Consider the following 26,837-nt stretch of genomic DNA (forward strand, 5'->3'; position numbering starts at 1 on the left):
GATTGAGTTATTCACTTAATATATCACTTGGAGGGAGGTGAGGGAGCCTAGGCCCATGGACGCTGAGCCTCCACTCACTGTACACAGCTCAGCAGGAGTAGAGCCAAGTTGGCACAGAGCTTCCCACCTCAGAGCCTGTGCTCTTCACCCCCTGCCTCCCTATTCCTATCCTGGACCCATGATGAGCGGCCCAGTCCCTAAAATGGAAGATGCTCCTTGAAACCCCCGCACCATGGCTGCTTCCCCAGCCACGTGCCCGAACGTGACCCTCCTGTGTCTTCTGCATTTCAGGCATACTTCTCTCAGCCAATGGTGGCTGCAGCTGTCATCGTCCACCTGGTGACCGATGGCACCTATTACGGGGACCAGAAGCAGGAAACCATCAGCGTCCAGCTCTTTGATACCAAAGATCAGAGCCACGATCTCGGTGAGCGCGTTCTCATGCCCGTGGCCCTCGGGACCGTATCTATCCAGGGCTTGGTTTGAGGAGCAGCTGAGACCTAGGTCTTCCTTCGCCTTCCCTCTTTCTTGCGTCTCTGTTTGGCGTTCTGGTGGCAAATCAGGAGGCCTTTGTGTATCCAGAGGGGCCTGGGTGTGGTAGATATGGGGATAAGGGGCCACCGTCCAAGTCCTCTCAACAGCTCCTTTCTACCAGGCACCTTTAACCTCGCGCACCCCATGTGACCCTCAGGAGACCCCGGGAAGGAGACCGAGCAAAGGCCCTTCCTCTAGGTATCAGCACCTGACACCCAAAGAGAGGCCTTGGGAGAGCCCGGGTGGCGGGGCAGTGACCAGGAAGAGAGAAGGAGCCAGGAGCTTGGAATCGTAGCCAGGGCGCTTTACCCTGCAGCCCGAGGTGTCCCTCAGTCCCCCGCAGTGGCAGCCGTGTCTCCAGCACAACCTGCAGAGCTCCCCAGAGGAGGAAGGAGAAGCAAAGGCCAGTGTGGGGAGCAGGAAGGTGTATCCAGAGCCAGGTCCTGTCTGCCGAGGCACTGCCTCCGCCCAGGGCTGGGGGAGGGCGGGGAGGACGGGGCCAGAGTGGTCAAGCTGTCACTTGCAGAGCCCTCTGTGTACCCGCGTGTGCTCGGTGCAGAGGTGGGGGGGCCCAGCCCCGGGGCTGAGGGCCCAGGCTTCCGTGCTGTCCCTGCCACTCACTGGGCCCACAGAGGTGAACGCTTTCCACGACCTCAGAGCACCTCATGTGGCGTCTTGCTGTCCTCTTGTCCCCACGGTGCCATGTGATCGTCAGAGCGAGACTGAGAGGGAGTAACGGAGGGGCCCTCCCGGCGGTGGTAAGGGGGCCCAGCCCAGGGCCTGGCACCAGGAGAGTCCTGTTTCCGGTGCAGCCACTCCAGGGGCTGGGAATTCCAGGCCAGCCGGGGAGGCCGGGCTCCAGAGCGAGGCCTGCACCGCCCCTGGGGAGCTGGGTTCAGAGACCCGCGTGGAGCCAGCAGGCCAGGGGTCACCGCAGGGTCAAGCGGAAGCCCAGGGAGCGGGAGAGGGTTTCGTGTTTTGTTTTTCTGTTTACTTATTTAGTGAGTTTTAGAGGCGAGGGGGGACGTGTTAATAAGGAAGAGAAAGAAAACCCCTCCGGACTTATCTGGAATCCGGGGAAATTTCCCTAAGTGCGAGGCAAATATTTTCCTAGCTGTGCTGGCATCGCAGAGGCCCCGGGGGGCGGGGGAGGCCCGCTTCCACAGAAGCTACTTGGATCCCGTGACCCCGCGTCCGGGGCTTCGGCGTGTCCCCGTCCCTCCCCGCGGGGTCCTCTGTCCTCAGCATCCTGCCCCCCTGCGCCCCCCAGGACTGACCGCGGAAGGGCACCTTCTGGAGCGGGAGCCAGACGCCCAACCCAGCAGGCCTGCCGGGCAGGGATCATCCCCGTGGTAGATGCAGAAGCGAGTTTAACCCTTTGCTGGGGTCACGTGGCTGGGGTGTGACCGGCTGAGTGCCCCGTGAGCCGAGGCCGGCAGACAGCAGAGCCAGCGTCCGGCCCACCCGGCCCACCCGGCCGCCCCCTTCCCTCTCCTGGGTGCGCCCTCCTCTCTGCCGCCCGCCTTCGTCCTGGACACCTGGGGACCTGCTCCTGGCTCTGGAGGGACCCGGGTTTCTGGAAGGCTGTTACGGGCGCCTCCGGGAAGCCCCCCTGCCCAGCTTCTCCGCGTCACCCCTGAGCACGGCTGTGGGGTCTGCGCCTCACAGGCCGGGCTCCTGCATCAGCACCGAGGCCAGGCCTGGCCCCCCGGGAAGGGCCGGCTCCCCTGGATGGTCCCTACCAGCTGCGGGCTGCCTGGGAAGGCGGCCTGGCCTGTGGGCCCTGTCGCCATGCGGGAGGGTGGTCAGGGCCAGCCACGCCCGTCGGGGGGGGGGGGCGGCCCGGGGGGAGGGCGGGCGGCTGTGGGCGCTGGGTGAAGGGAGAGCTTAGGGGGCAGGGAGGCACAGGGATTGGAAAGATTTGGAACCAAGAGAAAAAGGCAGACAAAGAAACTTTCAATCAAACTCAAAATCCCCACTGGCCACCCAATGGTGCTTTTGTGCAGTGACATGAAAGGGTCTGGGGGCTTCGGGAAGGGCCCGTTGGGGGGGCGTGACTGGCCCTGAGTAATGAGCCTGGCCCCGCGGCCCTCTGTCTCCCCTGACAGGCCTCCATGTCCTGAGCTGCAGGAACAATCCCCTGATTATCCCCGTGGTGCATGACCTCAGCCAGCCCTTCTACCACAGCCGGGCGGTCCGTGTGAGCTTCAGTTCACCCCTGGTCGCCATCTCGGGGGTGGCCCTCCGCTCCTTCGACAACTTTGACCCCGTCACCCTGAGCAGCTGCCAGAGAGGGGAGACCTACAGCTCAGCCGAGCAGAGGTAAGGGACCCCGGGTCGCATGCCCTGGGCCGTTGGCTGGGGTTCGGCGGCGCACGGACATGCGCGTTGCCTCCCTTCTCTGGCCTCGGGCCTCCAGCGGGGCCCTGCCCTGGGGTCTACGCGGCCCACCCGGCGTGGGGCTCCGGCTCCCAGGCGTGGGAGGGAGGGAAGCAGGCGGGCGCGGTGGGAAGGCCCTGCCTCCCGCTCACAGTCCCCACCGCCGATGGCTGGCTTGCGTGGGCAACAGCACGTTCCCTGCCCGGGTCTGGGCATCCACATTTGAACAAAGAGGGGCCGGGGGCGGGGGTTCGCTGCCGTGCAGCTCCGACACGCTGGGATATCTAGGAGGGTGCAGGGGACTGGCACTGGCTCCGGCCCGGCTCCCTGGACTTCAGCCATGGGGAAGTGTCCGTGTCCACCCCAAGCCTAGCCCCGGAGATGCCCTCAGCGGTCTCGGGGGCCCTGGTGGCGGCCTCACGTCGCTCCATCAGTGCGTCTCAAGTGGTGTCAGTGACGCACCCCGCTTGAAGCTGGGAGAGCTGGGGTCTCCGGGGAGCGATCCGAGTTTGGGGGGTACTCCTACTTGGGTTTGGATGTGCCCCTCCTCGCCTGCATCTCCATGGCAAGGCACGTTACGTTTCTGAGTCTCGCTTTCCTGTTTTTGAATAAACGGACAGGAATATCTACACACACACACACACACACACACCCGCCCCGGGTGGCCGTGAGGGCTAGTGGTGTGCCGTCGACGCACGTCCTCTCACAGGCCGCTGGGCACCGTGCAGAGGCGAGGTATTGATGCGGAATATTTGCGGCCCCTTCCGGATCCGACGGCGGTGCGTCTCCGCTTGGAACTCCGCATGAGGCCCTTCGAGCAGGAAGCCGCCCTGGAGATCACCCAGGACACCCGGAGTGTCCAAACTCCCCAGAATCCCAGGGCCCCCAAAGGGGAAGGGCTGGTCCAGGCTCACACAGCACCTCTCATGTTTGTTTAATGAGCTCCAGAAGGGGAGAGAGAGAGAGAGAGAGAGAGAGAGAGAGAGAGACTGAGGCAGGGGGCGCAGGGGCCTCGGTGGGCTCCCCCAGGGGAAGGCCCTCTGAAAGGCGAGCCAGTCCTGCCCCGTATACCTGGGAGCGAGGAGAAGAAAACATTTGGGACCGTGGTTGGGGGGGGCACTGCCTTTCCCACGCCCCTGCCGCCACAGGGGACTCCAAAGGTGGTTGCAAAACCCACATTGTTTTGCACCCACTGTCTCTAGCTTCTGTTGTGCAAAGTCTGTTGCAATCGTTCGGAGGCAAAAGAGCTCCTTAAATATCACTTTATATTTTACACTAAAAGGGCTTTTTCCTCCCCGGCTCTCCAGACTATAAAAATAAGTCAATTCTCAGAACTCAGGGAAACGGTGTCGATGGGAAATGTAAATCCCTGAGACCTCTGCTGCAGTGCTTTCCGTCCCATCCTTGCCCGGCCACCGGGACCACGGGCAAGTTGACTGAGGCCAGCCCAGGCTTCTCCGAATTCTTCATTAGCAGTAAACCGTTAGAAGTGCCTGACGCCAGAAACAAATCAATTGCTCCAGCATTTGTTGAGTTCTTTGACATGGGGCCGAAGAACTGCCCCCCCCGCCCCCCGCCGTCCCTGGCTGCTTATGTGACTCTGAGCCCGTCACTGCGCCTCTCTGGGCCTCTGTTTCGCCGTCCATAGGAGGATGGTGATGCATTGGATGTTGTCCCTGGTCCTTTCCCGTTCTAACATTCTCTGGTTCCCAAGAGCTGGTGGGGGTGTACGGGGGGCGGAGGGAACCAACGTGCACTTCGTTACCGCATTTCATTATTTTATGTCATTATGACACCTGTCCCGTGAGGTGCGGACAAGAGCACGAGAGTCAAGCTGTCCGGGCGGTCAGGAGGCAGAGCCCTGTGTCGTCTGCCCCTAACAGGCACGCACACCCTTCGGAGCCAAGCGCGTCTGGGAGAGAAGGGGACCCGTCCCGGCTGCTCACGCGTGGGCCTCTAGTGAGCGGGGCGGCTGGAGAGGAGAGAGCCGAGGTCCGGGGGCCTCAGCGGCTTGACCGACCGACGGCTGGGGGGTGAGGACCCCTCCCGGAGGCTCCAGGGAAGGGGGGCTGCTGGGGAGGGGAGCAGCTGCACCCGGAGAGCCTGAGAGGCACTTACCCAAACAGTCAGGACCCCACAAATGTGCAAATGCATTAAAACAAACAAACCGGGAGGAAAGAAAAGAAAAATAAGCAACAACTGTAAAAAGCCATGGGATGTTTTTCTTCTTTCTCAAAACACCAAGGTAAATAGCATCACTTTTTACAGCGCACATTTCAGCTGGCTCGGGTGGCGCGGGCCTCTGACCTCAGCTGCTGCCCAGGTCCGGAGAGGCCGCCCCGACCCAGCCCCAGCCCCAGCCCCAGCCCCAGCCTCAGCCTCAGCCTCAGCCTCAGCCCGCCCCTCAGTCTGGTGCGGCCCCTCCTCCGTCCACTCTTCTCCCTTCTCCTTTCTGCTCCCCTGTCCTGGGAGCAGCGTGACCGATGCCCAGTGGGCCGCCACAGGAGACGCATCACTCCCGCAATGTCAGTGCAGGCGGTGTGTTCGACCCAGATTCCAGGGGCTCAAGGCCCCCACGGCCAGAGGAGGCCCACGGGAGCAAGGTCAGGCTTCGAGGGAGAGGACCTGGTGTGGAATCGCAGCCCAGTCCCAGGCCACAGCTGGGGGACGGGGGAGCCCCGGGGGCACGGCCCGGCCAGGGGCAGAGGCTGCCTCAGTGAGGGACGCGACAGCCATGGGTTGAGGCTCCGGCGTGTCTGACACATACACACACGTACACACACCCCCACACACATATGCACACACACACACACTATCCTATGCTTCTAAACAGAGATTGAGCAGCTATTATAAACTTCAGGGGGCCCCGTGCTTACACAATCAGTAAACTCCCATCCTCTCTCTCCTCTCATCTCCTCTCCCCTCCCCTTCCCTCCCTCCTTCCTTCCCACCTTCCTTCCTTCCTCCCCTCCCTTCCTTCCTTCCTCCCTCCCTTCCTTCCTTCCTCCCCTCCCTTCCCTCCTTCCTTCCTTCCTTCCCTCCCTTCCCTCCTTCCTTCCCTCCCTTCCTTCCTTCCTCTTTCCCTTCCCTCCTTCCTTCCTTCCTTTCCTCCCTCCTTCCTTCCTTCCTCCTTCCTTCCCTCCCTTCCTTCCCCCCTTCCTTCCCTCCCTCCCTCCCTCCCTCCCTCCTTCTGTCCTTCCTTCCTTCCTTCCTTCCTTCCTTCCTTCCTTCCTTCCTTCCTTCTCTCCTCCCTCCTTCCTTCCCCCCTTCATTCCTCCAGCCCCTTTTATTGTTTGCATCCTCTCTCCCTCTCCCTCTCCCTCTCCCTCTCCCTCTCCGTCTTCCTCTTCCCCATGCCGGCCCACCCAGAGAAGGGCAGTTCTGATAGGGAGCTAACCTTTAGTGAGCCAGCTCTAGGAGGAAATAAATTCTTCACGGGACCAGATTGACTCCTCCCAGCCGGCGTGGACCTAGACCAGGTGGTGTGCGGGTGAGGGATGGTGCCCACAGGAATTCCTGGACTCGGTGCCCCGAGAGGAGCCCACGCGCGAGTGTCCGTCCCATCAGATGACTCTACAGGAGTTTGTGTGTGAGATTTGGAGCCTGGAAAGAAGCTTCTCGTGGCCAGAGACCACAGGCTCCCCCATTTATCCTGCCCACGAGCGGGTCAGCACCTGTCGGCACACCGGTTGGGAGTGGCAGATGTGGGGGATGCACCTGCAGACAGAACTGCTGTGCTGAGCGTGTGTCTCTCCGACGGTGACAGAGGCTCCTGACTCTCCTCCAAGAGGCGGTTCAGCTTCCGCTCCCATCAGAGGTCTCCTCCGTTTCCACGCACATCCTTGTCAATAATGGGGATTTTCACAATCTCTTCCCCACCCCCCACCCCCGCCGAAAGGCTCTGAAATGATCTACGTCGGTTATTTTGTCTTCGTAAGATCGTGGTCCCTGAAAGCTCGGGCCTCTGACGGATTGTCTGCTTCTGCAGTCCCAGCAAGGGACGTGAGTCCCCAAAGCCAGGCGGCCGCTTCCCGGCAGGACTGGCATTGCCGCGGGAATCGCAGAGGCCTTCCTCTTGGTCACAGGTTTCAAGGCTGTGGTCACGGGGGCCAGAGCAGAGCCCACCCTGTGCCGGGCCTCCCCAGTCCTCTTCCCTCATGACTTGCTGACGTCTGACCCTCAGGAGCGTTCATAGCGACGACCTTCAGGCTGGGAGACACGATAGGGGACCCGTGGGCCACCTGGGCGTGGAGTGACCCTGCCTCTGCTCTGCTGGCCAGCTGGCTGCCACCCCGACCCTGCAGGCTTCGACTTTGCCTCGTCACCCTGGGCCAACCCCTCACTGGCTCCAGGGATTCCAGGGTGCAGAGCCTCTGGGGATCCCTCCCAGGCTGAAAAGAAAAAAAGAATTTTGTCTTTTTTTTTTTTTTAACATGAGAATCCAGGAATTTGCATCCCGAATTTAGTTTTTCATTTTTTTTTCATTTGTTTTTTATTGAAGTTCGATTTGCCAACATATAGTATCACACCCAGTGCTCATCCCATCAAGTGCCCCCCTCAGTGCCCGTCACCCCGTTATCCCAACCCCCACCCACCTCCCCACGGGGGTCCTGTCTTGATCTTTCCTTCTCAGTCTTGCTTCCCAGGGGCCCTGCAAGCCCTCCTGCCAGGAGCATCTTCTCTCCCTTTTCCCGTGTGGATGTGCTGTCTTCTCCGCTGTCCCCACTGAGCGCCCCGGACTGATCGATAGACCACCTTGCCGCTAGGATCCCCCCGCCCTGCGGTGTAGTTGCAGCGCCGAGGCAGGCAGGGCGCAGCCCGGGGTGGGACCCTCGTCCTCCCTTTCACTGCTGGTCTTCTGTGTTCAGGTTGAGCAACATCCATCCTTTGGGTTGAGCATGATTGGGGGCCATTTCCCTGGGCAGTGGGGACAGTGTTGGGGGACTGGCTGGTGCATCACTTAGGATATGCTTCTATGTGGGACTTGAGTCCGTAAGTAAATACATAAATATATAGATATATAATAAATATCTAATAAATAAATTTATATATAATAAATAAATATATAAATTATGATTTTATTTATAATATTATAAATACTATATTAATATATTTATAATAAATAACTAATGTATCATAAATAATATATTAAATATAATAATATATCAATATATTAATAAAATATATAATTATAAATTTATAAATATCTGCTTATCTTTGGCTGGGGCTGCATCTCCATCTTTGCCCAGATGTGAGAATTTCATTGATAAAAGTACCTATGTCCCTTCCCCCATCCCTCAGATCAGCCAATGTCCTCCCTCTGAGAAGTATCTTCTCTTATTCCTCCTTTTGTTATTTTTATTGCTCATCACTGGTATTGAATCCTTCCCCCAGTTTGTTTTTAATGAAGCCAGAGGGTTTTCGGCCTTTGTTTTCCCTGTTTTTGTGTTTCAGCAATGACAGGGAGGTATCTGGGAGGGGCACGTGGGGTAATGTGTATCGTTTTTGGACAGTGTGTTCCCACAACCCTTCCAGCTAATGGGAAAGCAAAGAGAAGAGCAGGGGCTGAGGGGACAGACGGGCGGACCCACTGGCGGGTCCTTGCCTTGGGACAGGCCAGCTGAACTCCTGGAGTCTCACTTCCCTCTTCTCGAGAATGGGAGTCCTCGTACTACCTCCAGGAGTTACGGTGAGGGTGCAAGTCAGGTGATGCAGGGAAGACATAGCGGCTGACACCTGGTGCACATCGCCGTCTCCCCTTTTTCTGCCTGTCTTCAAGCCCGCAGGCTGGGCACCCACCGATGTGCTGAAACGGCATGCTCTGGAGCACGCTAATCCAGAAATGTCCCATTGGGAAAGGTTATCAGTTTGGGAAATGATGTGTGCCGCAGCCCCTTCTGGAAATCCCCAGTGTGCACTAGAACATTCAAGGTTCTGAGTAGTCCTGCAATTAAAAAAAAAAAAAAAAAAAAAGCTGATTTACTAATCCAGTTCTTTTGACCATGAAACCTTTGTGACCAGGGGATATTTTCATTCTACAACAGAGAGAACCAGAGTAGAGAAACCACCTTCTCTTGCAGCATCATGGTTTCCAAAGTATTTCTCTATTTCTCATGCATGGGCCTTTTGATTATATGAACATGCTGAGCTCCATTCTGTCCTGGACTTGGTGCACGCTCTTGCTTCCACCTAGGACTCCTTCTGCCCCAGACCTTTGCATGGCATGTCCCTTGGCATCATGGAGGTCTTAGTTCAGATGTCCCTTCCTCATGGAGGCTTCCTTCCCCAACCCACCTGCACAGGTGTCCTTCCCCCCAGCCCCAACAGTCATCTTCTGTATTTCACCTTTAGTGCCCTTTCTGCGGCACGTCACTGTTGGAAACAGGCTTCCTTATGATTTTTCTGGGACGCATGTCCTTTCTCCTCAATAACACAGGTGGCAGGCGTCCTAGGCAATTCCCCAGTGTTTAGAACAGGGCAGCGAGGCCCCTAGACCAGGTCTGTTGAACAGATGAATGAGTGGCTGACATGTCACCCTGTTGACACTCTTGAGAGATAAATTGGCTTATTACTTCCATTTTGTGGATGAGAAGACTGAGGCTTAGCACATCAGGGAACTTTCCAGGGTTAAGCAATTGGTAAATGGCCTTGCTGGGGCTTAGAACTCGGATTAGCCCAGTTGCTAAGCCCTGTGCCCTTTCCACTGTAGCAAATCAATTCTTTTTTTTTTTAATTTTCAGTTTCTTCTTTTTCTTATGAAGAACATTACCGTGCAGAGAAACCGGGTGGGGGGTACATGCTGCTTTTACAACTTCACGGCCCCACAGCCTGGGGCGGGCCAGAGCCCCCTGGTCGTCACCCTGGGAAAGCAGAGCAGGCGTGGCCACTCGGGAAGTCACGGGTCAGAGGGCCAGTGTGGGAGCTGCTAGTGTACGGCGCAAATCAACTGAGATTGGAACCATGTGGCTCTTGCCCCCCGCGCTTACCCACTGTGGACACGTGTGTCGTGGGGTGTCTGAGCCCTTGGTCGGCTCTGCAGCCACTGTCCTGGACGCCTCCCCGGGGCATGTGGCGCGGCGCAGGTGACGCTGTCAGGGGCAGGAGGGTGGGTGGAGAAGCCAGTATGTCTGCAGGTGTCCCCGTCGCCCTCTCACGGTGCCTCTGGGAGCGGGGGGTAGGTGGAGATGCAAAGCCCCCATCTGCATGGGTCTGAGGCCTACATCAAGTGCTTCCCTTTTCCAAGGATTTGAAGAAAGGGAATTTGTGATGTGTGGAGGCTTTTAGCTCCACCCCAGCCCAAGCGTGACTCACCAGGCCCCAGAGCAGAGGCAGAGGAGAGAGCATGGCAAGGAGTGACCATCTTCCGGGAGGGCCCCCAGCGCGGTTTCCCGAAATGGGTACCAAGGAAAAAAAAAATGAGGAATCCCTTCTGAAGCTGGTTTGGCCACCGATGGCTCCCTGCCTCCTCGCTCTCCACGCATCCGGGGTGCCAGGCAGTGTAGACAGTCGGAGAGGCAAGCGGCTACCAAAAACTGCCCCCGACAAGCTGTCAGGGTTCCCAGTCAGCATCTCAACCTCCAGAGTGCTCAAGAGCTATTGCCCGACGCAGCCGCCCCTCGTTTCTTGCCGCTTAGGAGACACCTACTGTATGCACCGCTGCTTTACTGCAGTGCAGAGGACACCCGGATGAAACAGGCCTTGTCTCTACCCTCAGGGAAGTTCTAGTCCAGGTGTGGGGCCAGGTTAACAACAAGGACTTCAGACTCACACATCTGGGTGGGAACCTAAGGAACACGATCTCACTGGCCCCTGGTTTTTCCGACCATAAAATGAATAACACTTAGCTCATAGGGGTGTTGGGAGGCTGGGGTGAGCTCATGTGCATAAGCAATCGCTGAATAGCCGCTAATGTTACCGAGTGTCTGTGTAACGGTGACAGGAGGGGAGAGAGCATCGAGCCCAGGGATTTAATATTTCCATTTCCTCGAGGATTAGCACGCGTTCCGGCGCACGGTGGGCACCCAGGTCCCTGTGTTTTCAGCGCACGAGGCGCGAGGCCCGTTAGAGGAGGGCAGAGTGCCCGCCAGGATGCTCCCCTGGGGACCCCGGGGAAGCTTCCCGTAGAAATTGTAGAGAGGCTAGACTGCAGATTGGCAGGAGGACTAGAACGGCAGCTACAGCAAGAAGCAAGGCGTGATCGCTGTGCGGCTTTGCCAGCAATTCATAAATCACTTCGCAGTTTCTACAAGACTTGCACATTCAGCGCCGCCCCGGTTGAGTCTCGTGGCCCTACGGGTGGGCCCAAATTTGAGCAAACTCTGGAGCTCAGAGAGGTGACGTACCTGGCCCAACATGACGCAGCCTCTAGGTCCCGGAGCACAGGCCCGTTTACACGGTTCCCCGATACTTAGTGAGTGTGTTCGTGTGTCGGGAATCCCCCGGGGTGGGTGCCGCCACGAGACGCAAAGAGGCTGTCGATCACCTCGGCGCCCGGCCTGCAAGGACCTCGGTGGATTCTTGCTGGCGTCGTGGTCCCTGCCTCACGGGTGGAGAAGCTGAGCCTCCGCGAGGTTTGCAGGTGACACCATGCACGGCTTTCTGCGAGATGTGAACCCTGGGGCGCTGTGATGAACTCTGCTGCCCCCGGGGCCGTGTCCGCAAAGCGGGCCCAAGCCCGTCCTCTGTGTCCGCCTCCCGGGAGGGCGGCGAGGGAGTCCATCAGCGCCCCTCCCAGCTGGAGTGCAGGGGTGCTGCGAACGGGGTGCCACGAGCGAAGCCCTGCTCACCCCCTGTTCCTTTCCTCCCCAGCTGCGTGCACTTCGCGTGTGAGGCCGCCGACTGCCCGGAGCTGGCAGTGGAGAACGCTTCCCTCAACTGCTCCAGCAGCGACCGCTACCACGGCGCCCGGTGTACCGTGAGCTGCCGGACGGGCTACGTGCTGCAGATACAGCGGGACGACGAGCTCATCAAGAGCCAGGTGCGCCAGGTGCCGCGCTCAGGGTCCCTCTCCTGCCCCGGAGCGGCTGGCTGGGGGCATGGCATGTCCCCTGCCGAATCCCCAGCACTTCACACGGGCTGCCACCCAGCAAATGCTCAGTAAACGGGTGTGGATCGGATGAATGGATCCATCGACCTGGCATTTCTAAGAGCGTGGTTCCCGTGCAGAGTAGCATTGTGCACAGCGCGTATCAGAGCCATGGGAAGGGCGTGAGAACAGTGGGGAGGATGTGAGAGTCCTGGGGAGGGTATCAGAGCCATGGGGAGGGAGTAAGAGCGGTGGCGGGGGGCGTGAGAGTCCTGGGGAGAGCATGAGAACCCTGGGGAGGGTATCAGAGCCGTGGGGAGGACGTGGGAGCCGGGAGGAGGGTTGCAGATCCAGAAACTCACGTGCCGAGCATTTGGGAAGGAAACCCAGGCAGGCAGGACTCTGCTACAGTTGCATGGGCCGCTTTAGAAAGAGGCGAGCCCTCTGCCGACGAGGTGTTCGCTCACTCACTGTAATTGTAAAACAGACTGTAAAGCATCTGTTCGCCGGGAACTAGGTGCCGTACTAGGTGCTAGAGAAAAAGGAAAAAAACAGTCACTAAGATAAAGCTAGGTCGTCCTCCCAAGGAGCACTCCGCCGGCGCAGGCAGTGTGTGAGTGATGACCTCCTGGTGTGATAAACTGCAGTTGAGGCAAGTGCCAGGCAGGCGTGGTGCAAGCCTGGGGGGCTCCCTCTGGAGAAGTGACTTGACAAAGGGACCCAGACCAGTAGACACAGGCGTGCGCACTGAGGAGGGTGCCTGGGCACAGCAGAAGTGGCCTGTGAGGGCCTCTTGGTGAGAAAGAGCATGCCGCAGATGATTTATTTTTTTGCCTGAGCTCACCCACACAAGGAGGCTGGAGGGGCCGGGCCCCAGGCCCCAGGTTGGGAGGTTAGAGATTTACACTTGGGGCAGCAGGGAGCTGTCGAAGAAGGTGATGGGCCCAGGTGATAGTTGGTACAGGTGCTCCTGGCTGCACACCTGGGTGGAGGGTTCTGGAGCCCCATCACCAGACGCAGCCTTTTCGGGGGCCCTGCCCATGGGCTTCACCTTCGTGCTGCAGACACACGGGGACACCATCCTCCAGAGCTTCTGGGCCTGAGCGGAGTCCCCATCGGGCGCTCCGGAGCCCTCGACCCCAGGTCTTCGACACCCACTTCCCGGTGTCGGACGCGTCAGGTCTGAGGTCCTGTGGAAACGATTGGGCTGTTTTGGCAGCGAGGGACCTCAGCTCCCTTTGATGTGCTCCTAAAAGGGGAAAGATGTCCTTTGCTTTTAAAATCCCAGATCGTGGTACGCCCGGGTGGCTCAGCGGTTTAGCGCTGCCTTCGGCCCAGGGCGTGATCCTGGAGACCGAGGATCGAGTCCCGCATCGGGCTTCCTGCATGGAGCCTGCTTCTCCTCTGCCTGTGTCTCTGCCTCTCTCTGTGTGTCTCTCATGAATAAATAAATAAAATCTCTAAAAAAATAAAATAAAATCCCAGATCCACATTCCTCGGCATCCCCGTCCCCCAGGATCTGGCGACTTCTGCCCTGAGCGTGCCGTCCTCCCTTGGCTTGGAAGCTCAGCCTCACCCTTCTACCCGCGCCCTCCTGCCACCTTCCGGCTTGTTTCAAATCCCTGCCAGCCCTTTTTGCTTCTCCCCGGCCAGTCCCATCTTCACGTCTACGCCTCCTGACTCCCTCAGAGCAGGGGTGGCTCCTAGAGCGAGCAAACCATGGGGGCCGCGCCAGTGGGAGAGATCAACCGAGGCAAGGGATGGGCCTGTGGTGTCACGGCCCAGAGGAGAAACATTGGGGCCTCCGACATCCCAGGGCAGTGCCTGCTGGTGCCAAACTCCCTGCTACCCCCTGCAGAGCCAAGCTATGAAGACCGAGAGCCCGTGAACCCCGTTGTGCCATTCGCACAGGCCGGGTCGGGAGGGGAGGCATGAGGCCCTGGGAGGCCTTAGCGCTTGTCGGGCCTGGGAGACTCCATGGGGAGCACTTTGCAATGTGGCTATTGGATTCAAGTCCCCCAGAGCCTCTTTGTTGTCCTTATTATTTAAAGATCTTATTTATTTATCTGAGAGAGAGAGGGAGAGTACGCGCAGGGGGAGGGGCAGAGGGAGAGCCCATCCCGGGGGCCCCATCCCAGGACCCGGGTCGCGCTCTGCGCCCAGGGCACACACTTCAGCAGCTTGGCCCCCAGGTGCCCCTCGTGCGTCCTGTTCACAGCCGTGTAGCTCGGAGCTCCCCAACGTCTCTGGGCCTCGGGTCTGCATCTGCACAATGGGAGCTGGGGTCCTCAGCTCAGGCAGCTGGGGGGATCATCAGGAGCCCGTTGTAGGTCACCCTTGGGCTCGTGGGGCCGGGATGAGACTCATGTGTAGCATGGGAGAGGCTAGCGGGATGAGTCGGCCGCGGCTTAGGGTGCCCGCCTCTGCCTTTCAGGTGGGACCCAGCGTCACGGTGACTTGTTCTGAGGGCAAGTGGAACAAGCAGGTGGCCTGTGAGCCCGTGGACTGTGGCATCCCAGACCAGCATCACGTCTACGCCGCGTCCTTCTCCTGCCTTAAAGGGACCACCTTTGGCAGCAAATGCTCCTTCCAGTGCCGTCACCCCGCGCAGTTGAAAGGTATGGACGAGGGGCCCTCGGGCTTGGTTTGTCCTACTTCTGGGTCATCCCCTGGGTCCTGCACACCAAGGGCAGGGCAGGGGTTTCTCTGCCCTCCTGCCGCCGCTCCACCCGCGGAGTGTTTGTACGCTGCCTTGCGGTGCAGCCAAGGAGAAAGTCGAGTGTGCAGAAGTGTGACCCCGAAATGCCCTCCAGGGCCTGGCAAGTCTTTCAGGAGGTGGAGGGGAGGGAGCGACGAAGAAAAAGATGGTAGGAAATAACATTTGGAACGACGTGACTGGTTCACTGGATAGGATTAGGGCCCAGGAAGTCCGCACGAGAAGTCATGTTTGCAGAGCCTCAGAGAGGTTAAAGACCTTGCCCAAGGCCACGCTCTCCGCGGTAGGATCCGCGTTGGGGCCTGGGTGTGACTTGTACCAAAGCCACTGCTCCTCCTTAGGAAGGGTCTGCTGGGAGAGGCGTGTTGGGGCAGGAAGCACTTTGCTGGGGCATCTCCTGGGCCAGGCCCCAGGGTGTCGGGGTGAGGGGGGCAGAGTCGGGCACACTGGAGGGGAGGCCTCGTCTTGAAAACGGGTAAGAGGCCAGCTGGGGTGACCCAGAATGTCAGGACCAGAGGGCTTCTCAAAGCTCACGTGGAATAACTGAGGATTTGGAAACATGGTGACACCGAGGTCCAGTGACGGGAAGGAACTTGTACGAAATCACAGACCAAATTAGTGGTATTTTTAGAAAAAATGCTCTTGGCTTCCAGTCAGAATACTGGGTTTTGATGTGACACAGGATTTCCAAGTTGTGATGGCTCAACTTACAGTTTCTTGATGGTGCACAAAAGTGGCATGCATTCCGTAGAAACCGTTTTGAGTTCTGCATTTTGACCTTCTCCTGGCTGCCGATATGTGGTCCAACGCAGCCTCGTGGTGCTGGGCGGTGGCACCTTGCAACGGTGCCCGCACAGCCGTTCCATCCCCACACAACCATTCTCTCTGCCACTTTCAGTATGGTTTTCAACAAATTACATCAGGTAGTCAGCACTTTGTTATGACATAGGCTTTGCCTTCGACAACTTTGCCCTACTCTGTAGGCTACTGTAAGTGTTCCAAGCGTGGCTCAGGTAGGCCGGGCTAAGCTAGGGTGTTCAGTGGTTAGGAATACAAATGCATTTTCGACTTGCAATATTTTCAACTTACTTTGGGTTTCCTGGGATGTAACCCCATCATACGTTGAGGAAAATCTATAAACCCATTTCTCAGAAGTGCCAGGACCCTCCCTCTTCCTTGTCTTATCAGAGGGAACATTGTCTGTTTGTCAGACACCCACAATGTGATTTCATTCAAGCCCGGGTCCTACCTCCGATGAGTCCTACCATCCAGCAAAGGTCCTGCCATCATTCCTCTGAGGGGGAATAAGTAGATTTCCATGGGGTGTGGGGAGATGGGGGGATATCTATGGATTCCCTTGAACTTGAATGTAATATTATGTGTTCATGAGTTTCAGGCATTTTAATGATGGGAGAGAGTCAATAGTTTCCCCAAATTTCCAATGATTACTGGACATGAGTTCCTAGAGGGCAGTGGCTATGTCTAATCCATTTTCACATCGCTGTCAGCAAGCCCAGAACCTGTGCTTAGTAAGACTTAATATAAGTGTTTTGACTGGATGGCTGGGTAAATTGATAAAAGTAATACCGCAGGAAATGTTTCTTTTGAGAAATGAATGAAAGACCAAGTAATCTTAGTAAACTGGTGCCCTGGAAGAAAACCAGGAAGCAGTGATGGAAAGGAAGCAGCCTTTGGGTCCCCTGGTTTTTAACCCCAGATGATTTGAATTCAGAAGTTATAGGCATTTCAGGTGAGGTTCTCTAAAGACGTAGGCTGGGGAGAAGTGAAGAGATGGTGGAAATTGTAAGCCCTCCGCCTTTCACGCTTTCTGAGTCCTTCCCTTGGCTCAGATGTTGGGCATGTTGATAATGCCAGACCAAGAAATCACACTTCTCCCCTCAATCAGGGGCCTTTGGGAAGGAGCAGTATGTAAATTAGCATTGATTATCATGGCACCCATTGTGGCTAATAATGATTATTTAAGAAAATAAAAAAAAAAGATAAAAAAATTAAAAAAATAAAAAGATTTATTTTAGAGAGAGCGAGCTAGAGAGAGCACGCAAGCATGTACTCACAAGGGTGGGGGGCAAGGGACAGAAGAAGAGAGAGAACTCAAGCTGACTCAGTGCTGAGTGGGGAACCTGATGCAGGGCTTGAACTCACAACTCTGAGTGGAAACCAAGAGTTGGACGCTTAACCTACTGTACCCCCCAGGTGCCCTGCAAATAATGATTCTTCATCAAAGTGATTCAGACCCTTCTGCTGTTGCTTCTCTGCTAACTATGGTGGAAGGGGAGTGACCCCTGCTGTGGAGACGAGGCCTCAGAGGGACCATCATTTTGATAGTCGTGGATCCTAATTTAGATCTTCCCTTTGAGAATGCAGAGAAGCATCTTGCCAGCGGCCACGCTGACCCACTAGGACCCCCTAGCGTTTCATGCACCTTGGTTGTCAGCATCATCTGGGGCTCAATCCCAGATCTGATGCTTCTGCTTGGGTCTGCAGGCAGTAAGGACTGGGTGAAGGTCCTGCTACCTCTCTCTTGAACTTGTTAGTGAACCCCTTCTCAAGCAAGAGGGTAAACAGCTTTCTTCCTCCATTTTTTTGTTTGCTTCCCTTTCCTCCCTTTGTTTTGCTTTTCTGAGCAGCATCATTGAAGTGAAAAGAGCACCGTCTTTAGAGTCAGACAGACTGGGATTCCTCTCCTGGCTCTGCCCCAAACTGTTGATCTCAAAAGAGCTATTTCATGGCTCTCAGCCTCAATATGCTCATCTGCAGAAGGGGTGCAGGTGTGCCCATATGGAAGGGTCAGGTTGAGGACTGAAAGAGGTGATGTGTGTAAAATTCCAGAGCCAGGGAAAGTGCTCAGTGAATACGGACCTTCCCCAGGGGGCACCCCTGTGAGGACCTGTGCCACGGCCTCCCTCTTCCAGGCCTGACCTCTCTGTTTCGTGGAGGCCTTAGTCCTGGGAGCTGTGTAGATATACTCCATCCTCCATGCTCCTCCCAGGACCTGAAGGTTAGGGGTTGTCAGCCCAGCAGCCACCACCCAGGACAGGCAGTCAAAGGTAGCCCCTGGGACCTGGAATAATGTGGGTAGCACCACAAGCCCACTTCCCCTTCTAGTCCTGGTGAGTTTTTCTTGAATATCCCCACTTTCACTTAATTTCTGAGTCCTCTTCAAGATGTATGCAAAATATCCTGCAAACTCACAGCCTTAGAGTCACTTCTGCCAATGTACGCCACCAACACGGAACCTACAAGAACAGAGGGAAATTATATTCTCAAGTCAAAACAACAGCAATAACACCACCACTTCAGAATCATAAATGCTTAATTAAAAGGCTGCAAATGCCACATTATTTATATCACCCAGTGAACCTCAACTCAAGCGTGTTGGGTGCACTTGACATTGAGTGTGGAGTGGGGCTTCTAAAGCAAGCATGCCTTGGAGTGCCTGGCTGGCTCCATTGGAAAAGCATGGGGCTCTCGATCTTGGGTTGTGAGTTCGACCCTCATAGTGGGTATAGAGGTGACTTAAATAAAAAAATAATCTTTTAAAAAAAGTAAGCATGCCTTCATCCTACAAAGATCTTTTTTAAAAGGCCTGCTTTGTACTTATAGCTTCTGTTGGCTTTTCTGTCTGTTTGCCTCTCCAACTCAGATGAAAACTCAGCCTATTTGCAGAAGATAGCCAATGCCACTGAGCACTTCCTGATTTCTCAGACTTTACCGAAGACAGGGGTGTGAGCTGGGTGGACACAGAGAGTGGCCACATCCTATAGCGCCTCGCAGTGAACCTCTGTGCTTGCCCTCGGCTCCTTCCCTCACCCTGTCCCCCCTCCCTGTAGCTGTTACAACTTCCATCACTGTAGAAATTGCAAGTTCTCTCTTCTGTCTCAGGAGAAGACCCTTCCTTCTTTCTCAGAAGCAGATAGCTAGGCCCTGGAGGGCCACAAGGGTCTCACTGGGCCATCATCCCCACAAAAACAGGGTCACCCCCCAACTAAGAGAAATTCTCATACAACTCCTCAGGAGAATACTGCTTGCTCCATCTGTCACCCTAGCATTTGGGATGGTGAGAGTTCAAGATGATCTAGGACCTCACTGGGTCCAAACCACTGCTGAGTGCTGATGGTAGACCCACTACTCAGATTATGCCTGGGGATTTCAGGGTCACAGTGGAGAAGGGACATATCCAAGATCATACAGCTGCTTATGAGGCCACTATTCAATGTGAGTAGTGCTAAGATGGCATCTCTTAAATAATTCTTCCTATCTGTCTCATTCCTGCTCTACTCTGAGTAGTTGCTCAAGTTTTGAGGGTTGAGTCTGTTACTATTTGTTGTCTCAGAAGTCCATTGGCCTTTCCTACAGCCTGTCCCTCAACCCAGAACCCCTCTGAAGCCTGGAATGTCAGAGCTGGGAGGAGCCCAGAGGTCATCAAGGTGAATTATTTAATTTCACGATGGCGAAACTAAGGCCCAAGAGAGGAAGACATTTATACAAGGACACCTAGGAGTTATCTTTAGCACTAGGGTCAGGAGGCAGGGAGCCTGACCCTAGAAATGACGCCCCTTTGCTAGGTATGCCATTCCCACCCATCGGCGGAAATCTGTTCACTCACATCTGCCATGTGCATTCCCAAGCTGCTTCTTCATGGCAGGTGTCCGGTGTTGCAGGCTCCTTTCTCTATCTGCTTGGGAAGTTTTCCATCATCTACCCCTGGCTGTAACTGCATCTGACAGCAACCTCTTTCCTTTGAGCCTAACGTGTGAATGACACATGGGGCCCCTTGTAAAGAAATTTGGAAGTGAGGGGCACCATTCTGGACAGTGGGGAGGAGGTGGAGGTACTGAAATCTTATTGTATGACCAGTTCTTGATTTTGAGCTGCTCCACTCATCCAAATTCTCCATGAGATGTTCTTTGACCACGCTCATGGCCAAAAGCTCTGTGGTGAGGTCGAGAAAACACTTAGGAGTCAGGCAGACCTGGAGGGAGCCTCGACTCTAGACTGAGCGGCTCACATTCCCTCTCAGGGACTCCAGTTTGTCACCTACAAAATGGGGTTCATGACACATTGGGTTATTAGGAGGATCAAGAAGATGGCCCTGGCAAGTCCTGCCTCTTGGGCTGAATTATAAAGAGCTATTAGACTTCCTTGTAGATATTTAGGGAGAGAACTGGACAATTAAATAATCGAAATATATTCACTTCCACGAGAGTTGGGAGAGCCCAGTTTTACAAGCAAATGGCATTCTTTCTGGGACTGCCTAGCCCAGCTCGGATTTTCTCTTTGGCTCCTCGGGGTCCCCGGAGCCTAGCAATGTGCTTTTAGGACTAAAATTGGCAGAGGCTTGCATGCTTCTCTTAATGGCTCCATTTCTTCAGCCTCGGCTTTCCTCCTCTGACTTGCGGCAGCCTGAGCACTGGGTGGAGTTCCAGTTGGCTATCATTGGGAAAACAACCATACTGAAACCTTGAGGTCCTCATTTCTTGCCTCACCTGGCCCAGGACCTTGTACAGAGAGACTTCTTCTCTATTTACACTTCCCGTCGCCCTTCCTTTTCTGTTAAGGTCTCTTTCCTATCATGAGCAACGAAACTGAATCTCCTCCCAGTTCCAGCAGCACTAGCCCTTGGCTGATGCAGCCTCCCGAGGGCCTGCATGTCCACTTCCAGTCCCTCTCACTGCATCTGTGTTTTCTCAAAACAATACAGTGGCCAATATTCTTTCGCGTCCTAAAACGTTAGAGCTGTAAGGACTCAAAGACAGCCTTGGCTGAAGGCCAGAGAGGTTAGGTGACTTGTTCAAGGTCACATGTAGATTCACAATAGTTCATGCATTGAATAAATGGGTATTAAGGACCCACTGTTTGCTTGGCACTAGGCTAGCTTCTGGTGCTAAAAGAATGACCGAGGTCCATTCCTTAGCCTTAGGTTACAGGCACCATGTATGAGGTAGTAAGAGAACCAGATGTTAGATCTCCTGGCATTTCTCTCCACCTATTCTGCCCTAGGTCAATTTCAATCTTAAAGGCACTCCCAAAGAGATTTGGCCTTCTGGGTAATCTTTTGAATAAAATAATGAACATAGGCATATCTCTTTGACAGTACATTTACAATTATTTTAATACTCATTAGAGACTGACATTTCTTTAAGCACATCTGTAGACAGCAGAGCACCATTTGTCTTCCTGACTCTAAAAGATGGACAGATGAAGATATAGGGTCACATCACTTTTTGGAACGCAGTTTCTGACATCGGCACTGTTACCCCAAGCCAGAAGCCCCAGGCTCAGAAATGCCTGCATCTAATATCCTGAGTCATGTTCTCCCAGGAAAGACAGATAAGGGAATGGGGCAGGGAGGCATGGAAATGACAGGAGCATCCAGGGTCTCTTTCAGAGCAAGGTCCTGCTGGGGGCAACCAGAGCTCAGTCGCTTTGGGGAACTATGGGAATACAGCTACTGCAGCTCTGGGAACTGCCATATTAACCCACCAGCTCCCTTGCTGGTTGGATGCTATTGCCAGTAGCACGGATGCCTCAGTACCGTGAGCTTGCCCTGTGTGCAGACACAGTGACCATCCTTGGTATAGAGGTCAGTGCCAAGGAGGTGAGGGCAGGGCACGGATGGTACGTTTTACACCCCGCTTTCTTCAAAGCCATGTAGTGGATATAGAGTAATGGCAATAGCTGGGTCACGGAAATACTGACTCTGTGCCATTCAGTGTCTGCATCTCCTAGATTTTGTTTGTCTTTGGGGTGGGGGCATGTCCATGGTCCTGAACCACCAGTTCCTGCTTTAGTGTGATGGTTCTCTTGACGGTGGTACACGGCTAATTCCCAGTCACCCTCTCCCAGAACGGACATTTCTGGCTTGCGTTTCCACTCTTGATGACCATTTTGCAACTCTCACGTTCTCTTGCCACCAAGCGACTGTAACTTGCACATCACGATCTATAATTTGCATAGCTGATACGGTGTACTTTTTGGAGTCCTCACACTTTCTGCACAGACAGTTCATCCTTCTTGGGGAGTTCCGAGAGTGTGTGCTCCCTGCATCTTTGATAACTTCTCTTTACCTCTGCTAAGTTTCTCCCGTAGCTTTTGCTGTGCCTGTGCACCCCCAAAACACCACCTCCACCACAAAAGCAATGCATAAAGCAGTTTGTGGTCTCTGGTGGTCTAGAGGCCTCTATGCTTCTATGGAACCCAAATGAATCATCCTTCACTTGATATAGAAATCTCTGTGGTTTGCAGCATCAGTGTTTGTCAGCATGCAATCCTCTTTAGGGTTCACAGACACTAGGTTGCCTTGTGCTCACCAGGTGAATCACACTGACACAGGAGAAGAAAGAGGACAATGAGTGGGGTCGGGGCGGGGTACGGAACCTACAGAAAAGTGCACGGCACTCCCTGCTGCTTTTGGGTCCTGCTCTGTTTGTCTCCAGAGTACCTACTGCCTTCCGGCACGCCAAACAGTGTATTTCTTTGTCCGGTCTCCAGGGTTCCTCCCTGCCACACTGGAATAGAAGCTCCAGGAGGGCAGGGCTTGAGGGTTTGTACATCTGTTTTGTCCACCGCTGTGTCCCAACATATAAAAGAGTAGCTGGCACATCATGAGCACTGCACAGGTGCTTGCTGGATGAACGAAGGCCTGTGTGCAACTCACAGGGCCCCTCAGACCTGCCAGTGAAGGCAAGGTTAGGAGGGAGGGAGGGAGGCAAGAAGGGAGGCAAATAAGGAATCTGACAGCACTTTGCTAGGTGTGTTTCATTTTATCTTCTCATCGCCATGAAAGGCAGGGCAGTTCTCTTTCTGTAGATCAGAGTTGGGGGTTGCCTCTCGGAACAGGTAAGAGAGGCCCTACGGAGCACGTGTAGCCAAGTTCCCAGAGAAACAACTGCCTTTGTCGTTAGACGACCCTGGTTCTGAGCTTTGGTTTGCCTTTCACTCACTGCGAGGACTAGGTCAGGTGCCTTCACTCTCGGAGTCTCTGCTCCCAAATGTGCGTCCTCCCAGCTCCGAGCCTGCTGTGAGACTAACTCCGATGACACTCAGGGCGCTGGGCCTGTCGCCTCCGCCCCTACCTCCGCACCCTCCACCTGCCGCCAGCCCTGCTGGTCAACACTGCTCAGTAATAACCGGGAAGAGCGGTGTTCGCTGGAGAAAGCCAGGCTTGGGGTCTGCCTCTGATTGTCCTGGGGAGGTTTGGGGGCAGGCTGTGCACTGATAATGTATGACCTGGCAGGGAAAAGCCTGCACCCCGTGTTTTACTTCTTCTTGCCACGTCCCCCATCAGGCCAGCTTCCCGGGGGCAGTCAGCACGTCTGTCAGAGCTGGCACGGGCTTCGGGGTAGGGGAGGGCGGCTGCTCTGGCAAAGCGTCACCGAACACTGGGGCCTGGAAAGCACAGCAGGCCTCCAGACAGCACAGTGCTGTCCCTTCCGGCCCGAGGGGGCCCACAGCAGTACAGGGGCGCGGGCCCGGAGAGGAGCGGCAGGCAGCTCGAGGCCACGTGGACCCGGAGCTCCGAGGAGAGGCTCACAGGAGCCCTAGCCCGCCACTTCCCAGGAGGCACATGTACTCTGGCCTCTGGGCCCGGAGCCCCACCTGGCGCAGCGAGGAGGAGGGAGGGAAGGAGCATGAGGATCTCTTCCTGTGCGGTGGGCGAGGTTCTGGATCGGGACTCAGGATCCTTGAATTTTAGTTTCTTGTAGATGTGGGGCGAGTTACTCCCCATGCTGGATCTCCTCGTCGCAGCTCTCTCCACCTCCTAGAGGCCCTTGGTCGTATACAGAAGGGTCTGGAATTCCAAGGGGAAGACCTTCTGGCTTTTTACGTTGGCTGTAGCCCAGGCAGCCCGCACCATAGCTCGGCTGTCAGGGGCACCCCTCTCGACCCGTCTGCTAACCCTCCGGCCTGTGTCCTCCAGGCAACAACAGCCTCCTGACCTGCATGGAGGACGGCCTGTGGTCCTTCCCGGAGGCCCTGTGTGAGCTCATGTGCCTCGCTCCGCCCCCGGTGCCCAACGCAGACCTGCAGACGGCCCGGTGCCGAGAGAACAAGCACAAGGTGGGCTCCTTCTGCAAGTACAAGTGCAAACCGGGATACCACGTGCCTGGCTCCTCGCGGAAGTCAAAGAAGTAAGTGGGGCCAGAAACACACGCCTGTGGGCTCTGGGGGCGAGGGGGAGAGCCAGGTCCAGAGGTCTGATGATTAGGAAGCGCCGCTTCTTTGCTGGAAGCAGCCCCCACCGTGCATCACATGCTGCCCCGTGAGAGTCTACAGGGACACTGTTAGCAACCGCCCCCTGGCCGTGCGACCTCAGGCAAGTGACTTCACGTCTCTAGGCCTCTACTTTTCAACAGTAGGATGGGGGTGATGGTACCAGTTACTGTCTGGTATTACTGTGAAGAATAAAGGAGGATGTGTGTGTAAAGTGTTTGCAAAGTGCCTGGCATGTAGTTGTTGTTCAATGAATGGCAGGTGTTAATATCATCACTGTACTCATGCCCCCCCCCGCCTCCCCGAACAGTCTAGAAGGTAGGGAGGGGACTAGAGCTTGCAGGGCTGGAATTTTATTTCAATCCATGTGTAACTGAGAGAATGTCTGAAGCCACCACTTGCCCCAACTCAATGAATTTTCTTGAATCCCTACATGTGCCCCCTCCCAACCAGTAGGGCAGGTAGGGGACCAGGAGTGAGAAAGGGAGATGAGAGGCTGGCTGGCTCCCGAGAAACGTGGGTGTTGGGATGGGGCATGAGCCTGGCCATCTGATCCTTGAGACATCTCTTCTTTTATCTCTTCCGTAAAGACGGGCCTTCAAGACTCAGTGTACCCAAGACGGCAGCTGGCAGGAGGGGGCTTGTGTCCCCGTGACTTGTGACCCGCCTCCGCCGAAATTCCATGGGCTTTACCAGTGCACAAATGGCTTCCAGTTCAACAGCGAGTGTAGAATCAAGTGTGAAGACAGCGACGCTGCCCAGGTAAGACTCCCTGAACTGGAGGTCGGTGCTTCGGGCCCCCTCCTACCTGCTGACCGAGGCCCGCCTGTATCTGAAGAACAGCATCCGCCAGGAGACTGCAGGTTCGGCAGTGTCACCGATGCAGTAGAGGTTCTGGTCGTCTCCTTTGCTGATCGCCCTGCGCCTGGGTTTCCTCTCTCAACACCGTATTTTGGCTCAGAGGTCCTGAGCTTTGCAAGATGTTTGGGGTTCGAACCCTCGCGAAGGGAAGCGTGTTGTGGAATCCCATGGCATGGAAACAATCACAGTTGAGTCACTCTGAGAGGAGGGACCAGGGTGGTTTGGCCAACTGCCCGCCACCATCACTCATGTTCGTCCTCAAAGCATTCAAAAACACAAGACACCCGTTGGCTCTGCCTGCGTGAAGAAGGGGGACCACCTTCTGATTAGAAGTGGACGGTGTGGAGAACACCAGGGAGGAAAGGGAGACCCGGAGGGGCCGGCAGGGTTTGGGTGTTATCTCCACCCCCTTGTAACAGACGGAGGCCGCCACTCCCGCCCCTTCCTGCTGACGGAGTCAGTGAAAGTCTCTCACTCCTTCGAAGGCAGGTAGAGAATCCAGAATGGAAAAGGGAAGTGGGAAGCCAGCTCACTCCATAGGAGCCTTAGCTCCACCAGCCATTTTGGGTCGATAGGCTGAGCCCTGTATTTCAAGGGTGTGCGAGGACCCTTGGCCAGGTGCGGCTGGAGTTTGGCTGGCTGGGCCCCAGTGCTGGCGTCACCTGCAGCCAGTCCTCCCCCATCTTTATTAGTGCTCCCCCCGAGTGCCAGATCGGGGATACCACCATCCTCAGCCCCTCTCACCTGCCCGTCACCTGCCAACCATCGCCGCATCCTACCCATCCTGCCCCCAGGACACCTCCTGGAGCTGTTCTCGCCTGCTCCCGGCGCCCCCACCCTCACTCAGCCACCACCGTCTCTTCCCTGAGCCGCACACAGCCTTCTGATCATCTCCCTGCTTTTACACCCCCAGCGCATTCTCTACGTTTCAGCCCGGGTGATTTGTTCAGAGCGTACACCTCATCACAATTCCCCTACCCAAAGCCCCTCGTGAACCAGTGCCCCCATCCCCTGGAGGATGAACCCCTGACTCCTCAGGGTGGATTCAAGGCCTCCAGCGCCATTGCACCCCCCTCACCTCTGCACTGCGCTCCTCTCCCCTTATCAGCTGCCTCACTCCTAATCGTCCTTCTGGGCCAGCCCAGGTGCCCATTTTTCCAGGAACCCCCTTTTTTATTGAAGGATGGTCGACGCGCGATTCACTGCAGGTGCACAGCACGGGGATTTGACAAGTGCATACGTCATGCTGTGCTCGCCACACATGTCGCTGCCATCTGTCACCATGCGGCGCTATCCCACTACCATAGACCATATTCCCCATGCTGTCCCTTTTTTTTTTAAATTTTATTTATTCATGAGAGAAAGAGAGAGAGAGAGAGAGAGAGAGAGAGAGAGAGAGGCAGAGACACAGGCAGAAGCAGGCTCCATGTGGGGAGCCTGATGTGGGACTCGATCCCAGGACTCCAGGATCAGGCCCCGGGCTGAAGGCAGGTGCTCAACCGCTGGGCCACCCAGGCTGCCCGGTGCTGTCCCTCTTATCCCTGTGACCTACTCCCTCCATAACTGGAGGCCCGTACCTCCTGCTCCCCTTCACCTGTTTACCCATCCCACCACCCCCCTTCCCTCTAGCAGCCATCAGTTTTCGGAACTCTTTCTCGAAGCCCCTCCCACGCTGGGGCGCCGTACCCCTGCCTTGGGTCCCCCAGCACTGGCCACACTGCGCGGTGATTCACCCCAGGCTCCCCCTTCTCCCGGCTGTGACGTGCGTGACCACCTCTTTCGTCATCCCTGGGTTTTCAGCACTTGGGACAGTGCCAGGCCCCAGGTAGGTGCTCGGGGGCTGTCCCGCCCTGAGAGCCGCGGGGACCAGCCAGGACGGTTTCCTCCTCTTCCACATGAGGAAAATTCACACCCGGAGAAGTCACCCAAGCACCCAAGGTGACGCAGCTGGTGCTGCCTGCGTCAGAATTAGAATCCGGATCCCCACCCCCTGCCCAACTGCAGACGGACAGAACCCCATGGACGCCCCCGGAAAACCCCCCGTCGTGTACCCTCTGGGATGTCTGCGAACCCACATCGCTCCCGCCC

At 55.9% G+C, this 26,837-nt stretch overlaps 1 protein-coding gene across 1 annotated transcript in view; it reads left to right on the forward strand.

Moving 5' to 3' along the window:
- The window catches only part of PAPPA (pappalysin 1), a 237,167-nt gene that overhangs the window by 168,345 nt on the left and 41,985 nt on the right, over nt 1-26,837 (forward strand). Inside the window, exons 12-17 of the mRNA XM_077913087.1 lie at nt 292-427; nt 2,643-2,856; nt 11,722-11,890; nt 14,373-14,556; nt 23,596-23,806; nt 24,479-24,650. Of these exons, the coding sequence (XP_077769213.1) occupies nt 292-427; nt 2,643-2,856; nt 11,722-11,890; nt 14,373-14,556; nt 23,596-23,806; nt 24,479-24,650 (1,086 nt within the window). The remainder of the gene's footprint in view (nt 1-291; nt 428-2,642; nt 2,857-11,721; nt 11,891-14,372; nt 14,557-23,595; nt 23,807-24,478; nt 24,651-26,837) is intronic.

Source organism: Canis aureus, chromosome 10 (assembly GCF_053574225.1).
Source record: "Canis aureus isolate CA01 chromosome 10, VMU_Caureus_v.1.0, whole genome shotgun sequence".
In the NCBI taxonomy this organism is placed as follows: Eukaryota; Metazoa; Chordata; class Mammalia; order Carnivora; family Canidae; genus Canis; species Canis aureus.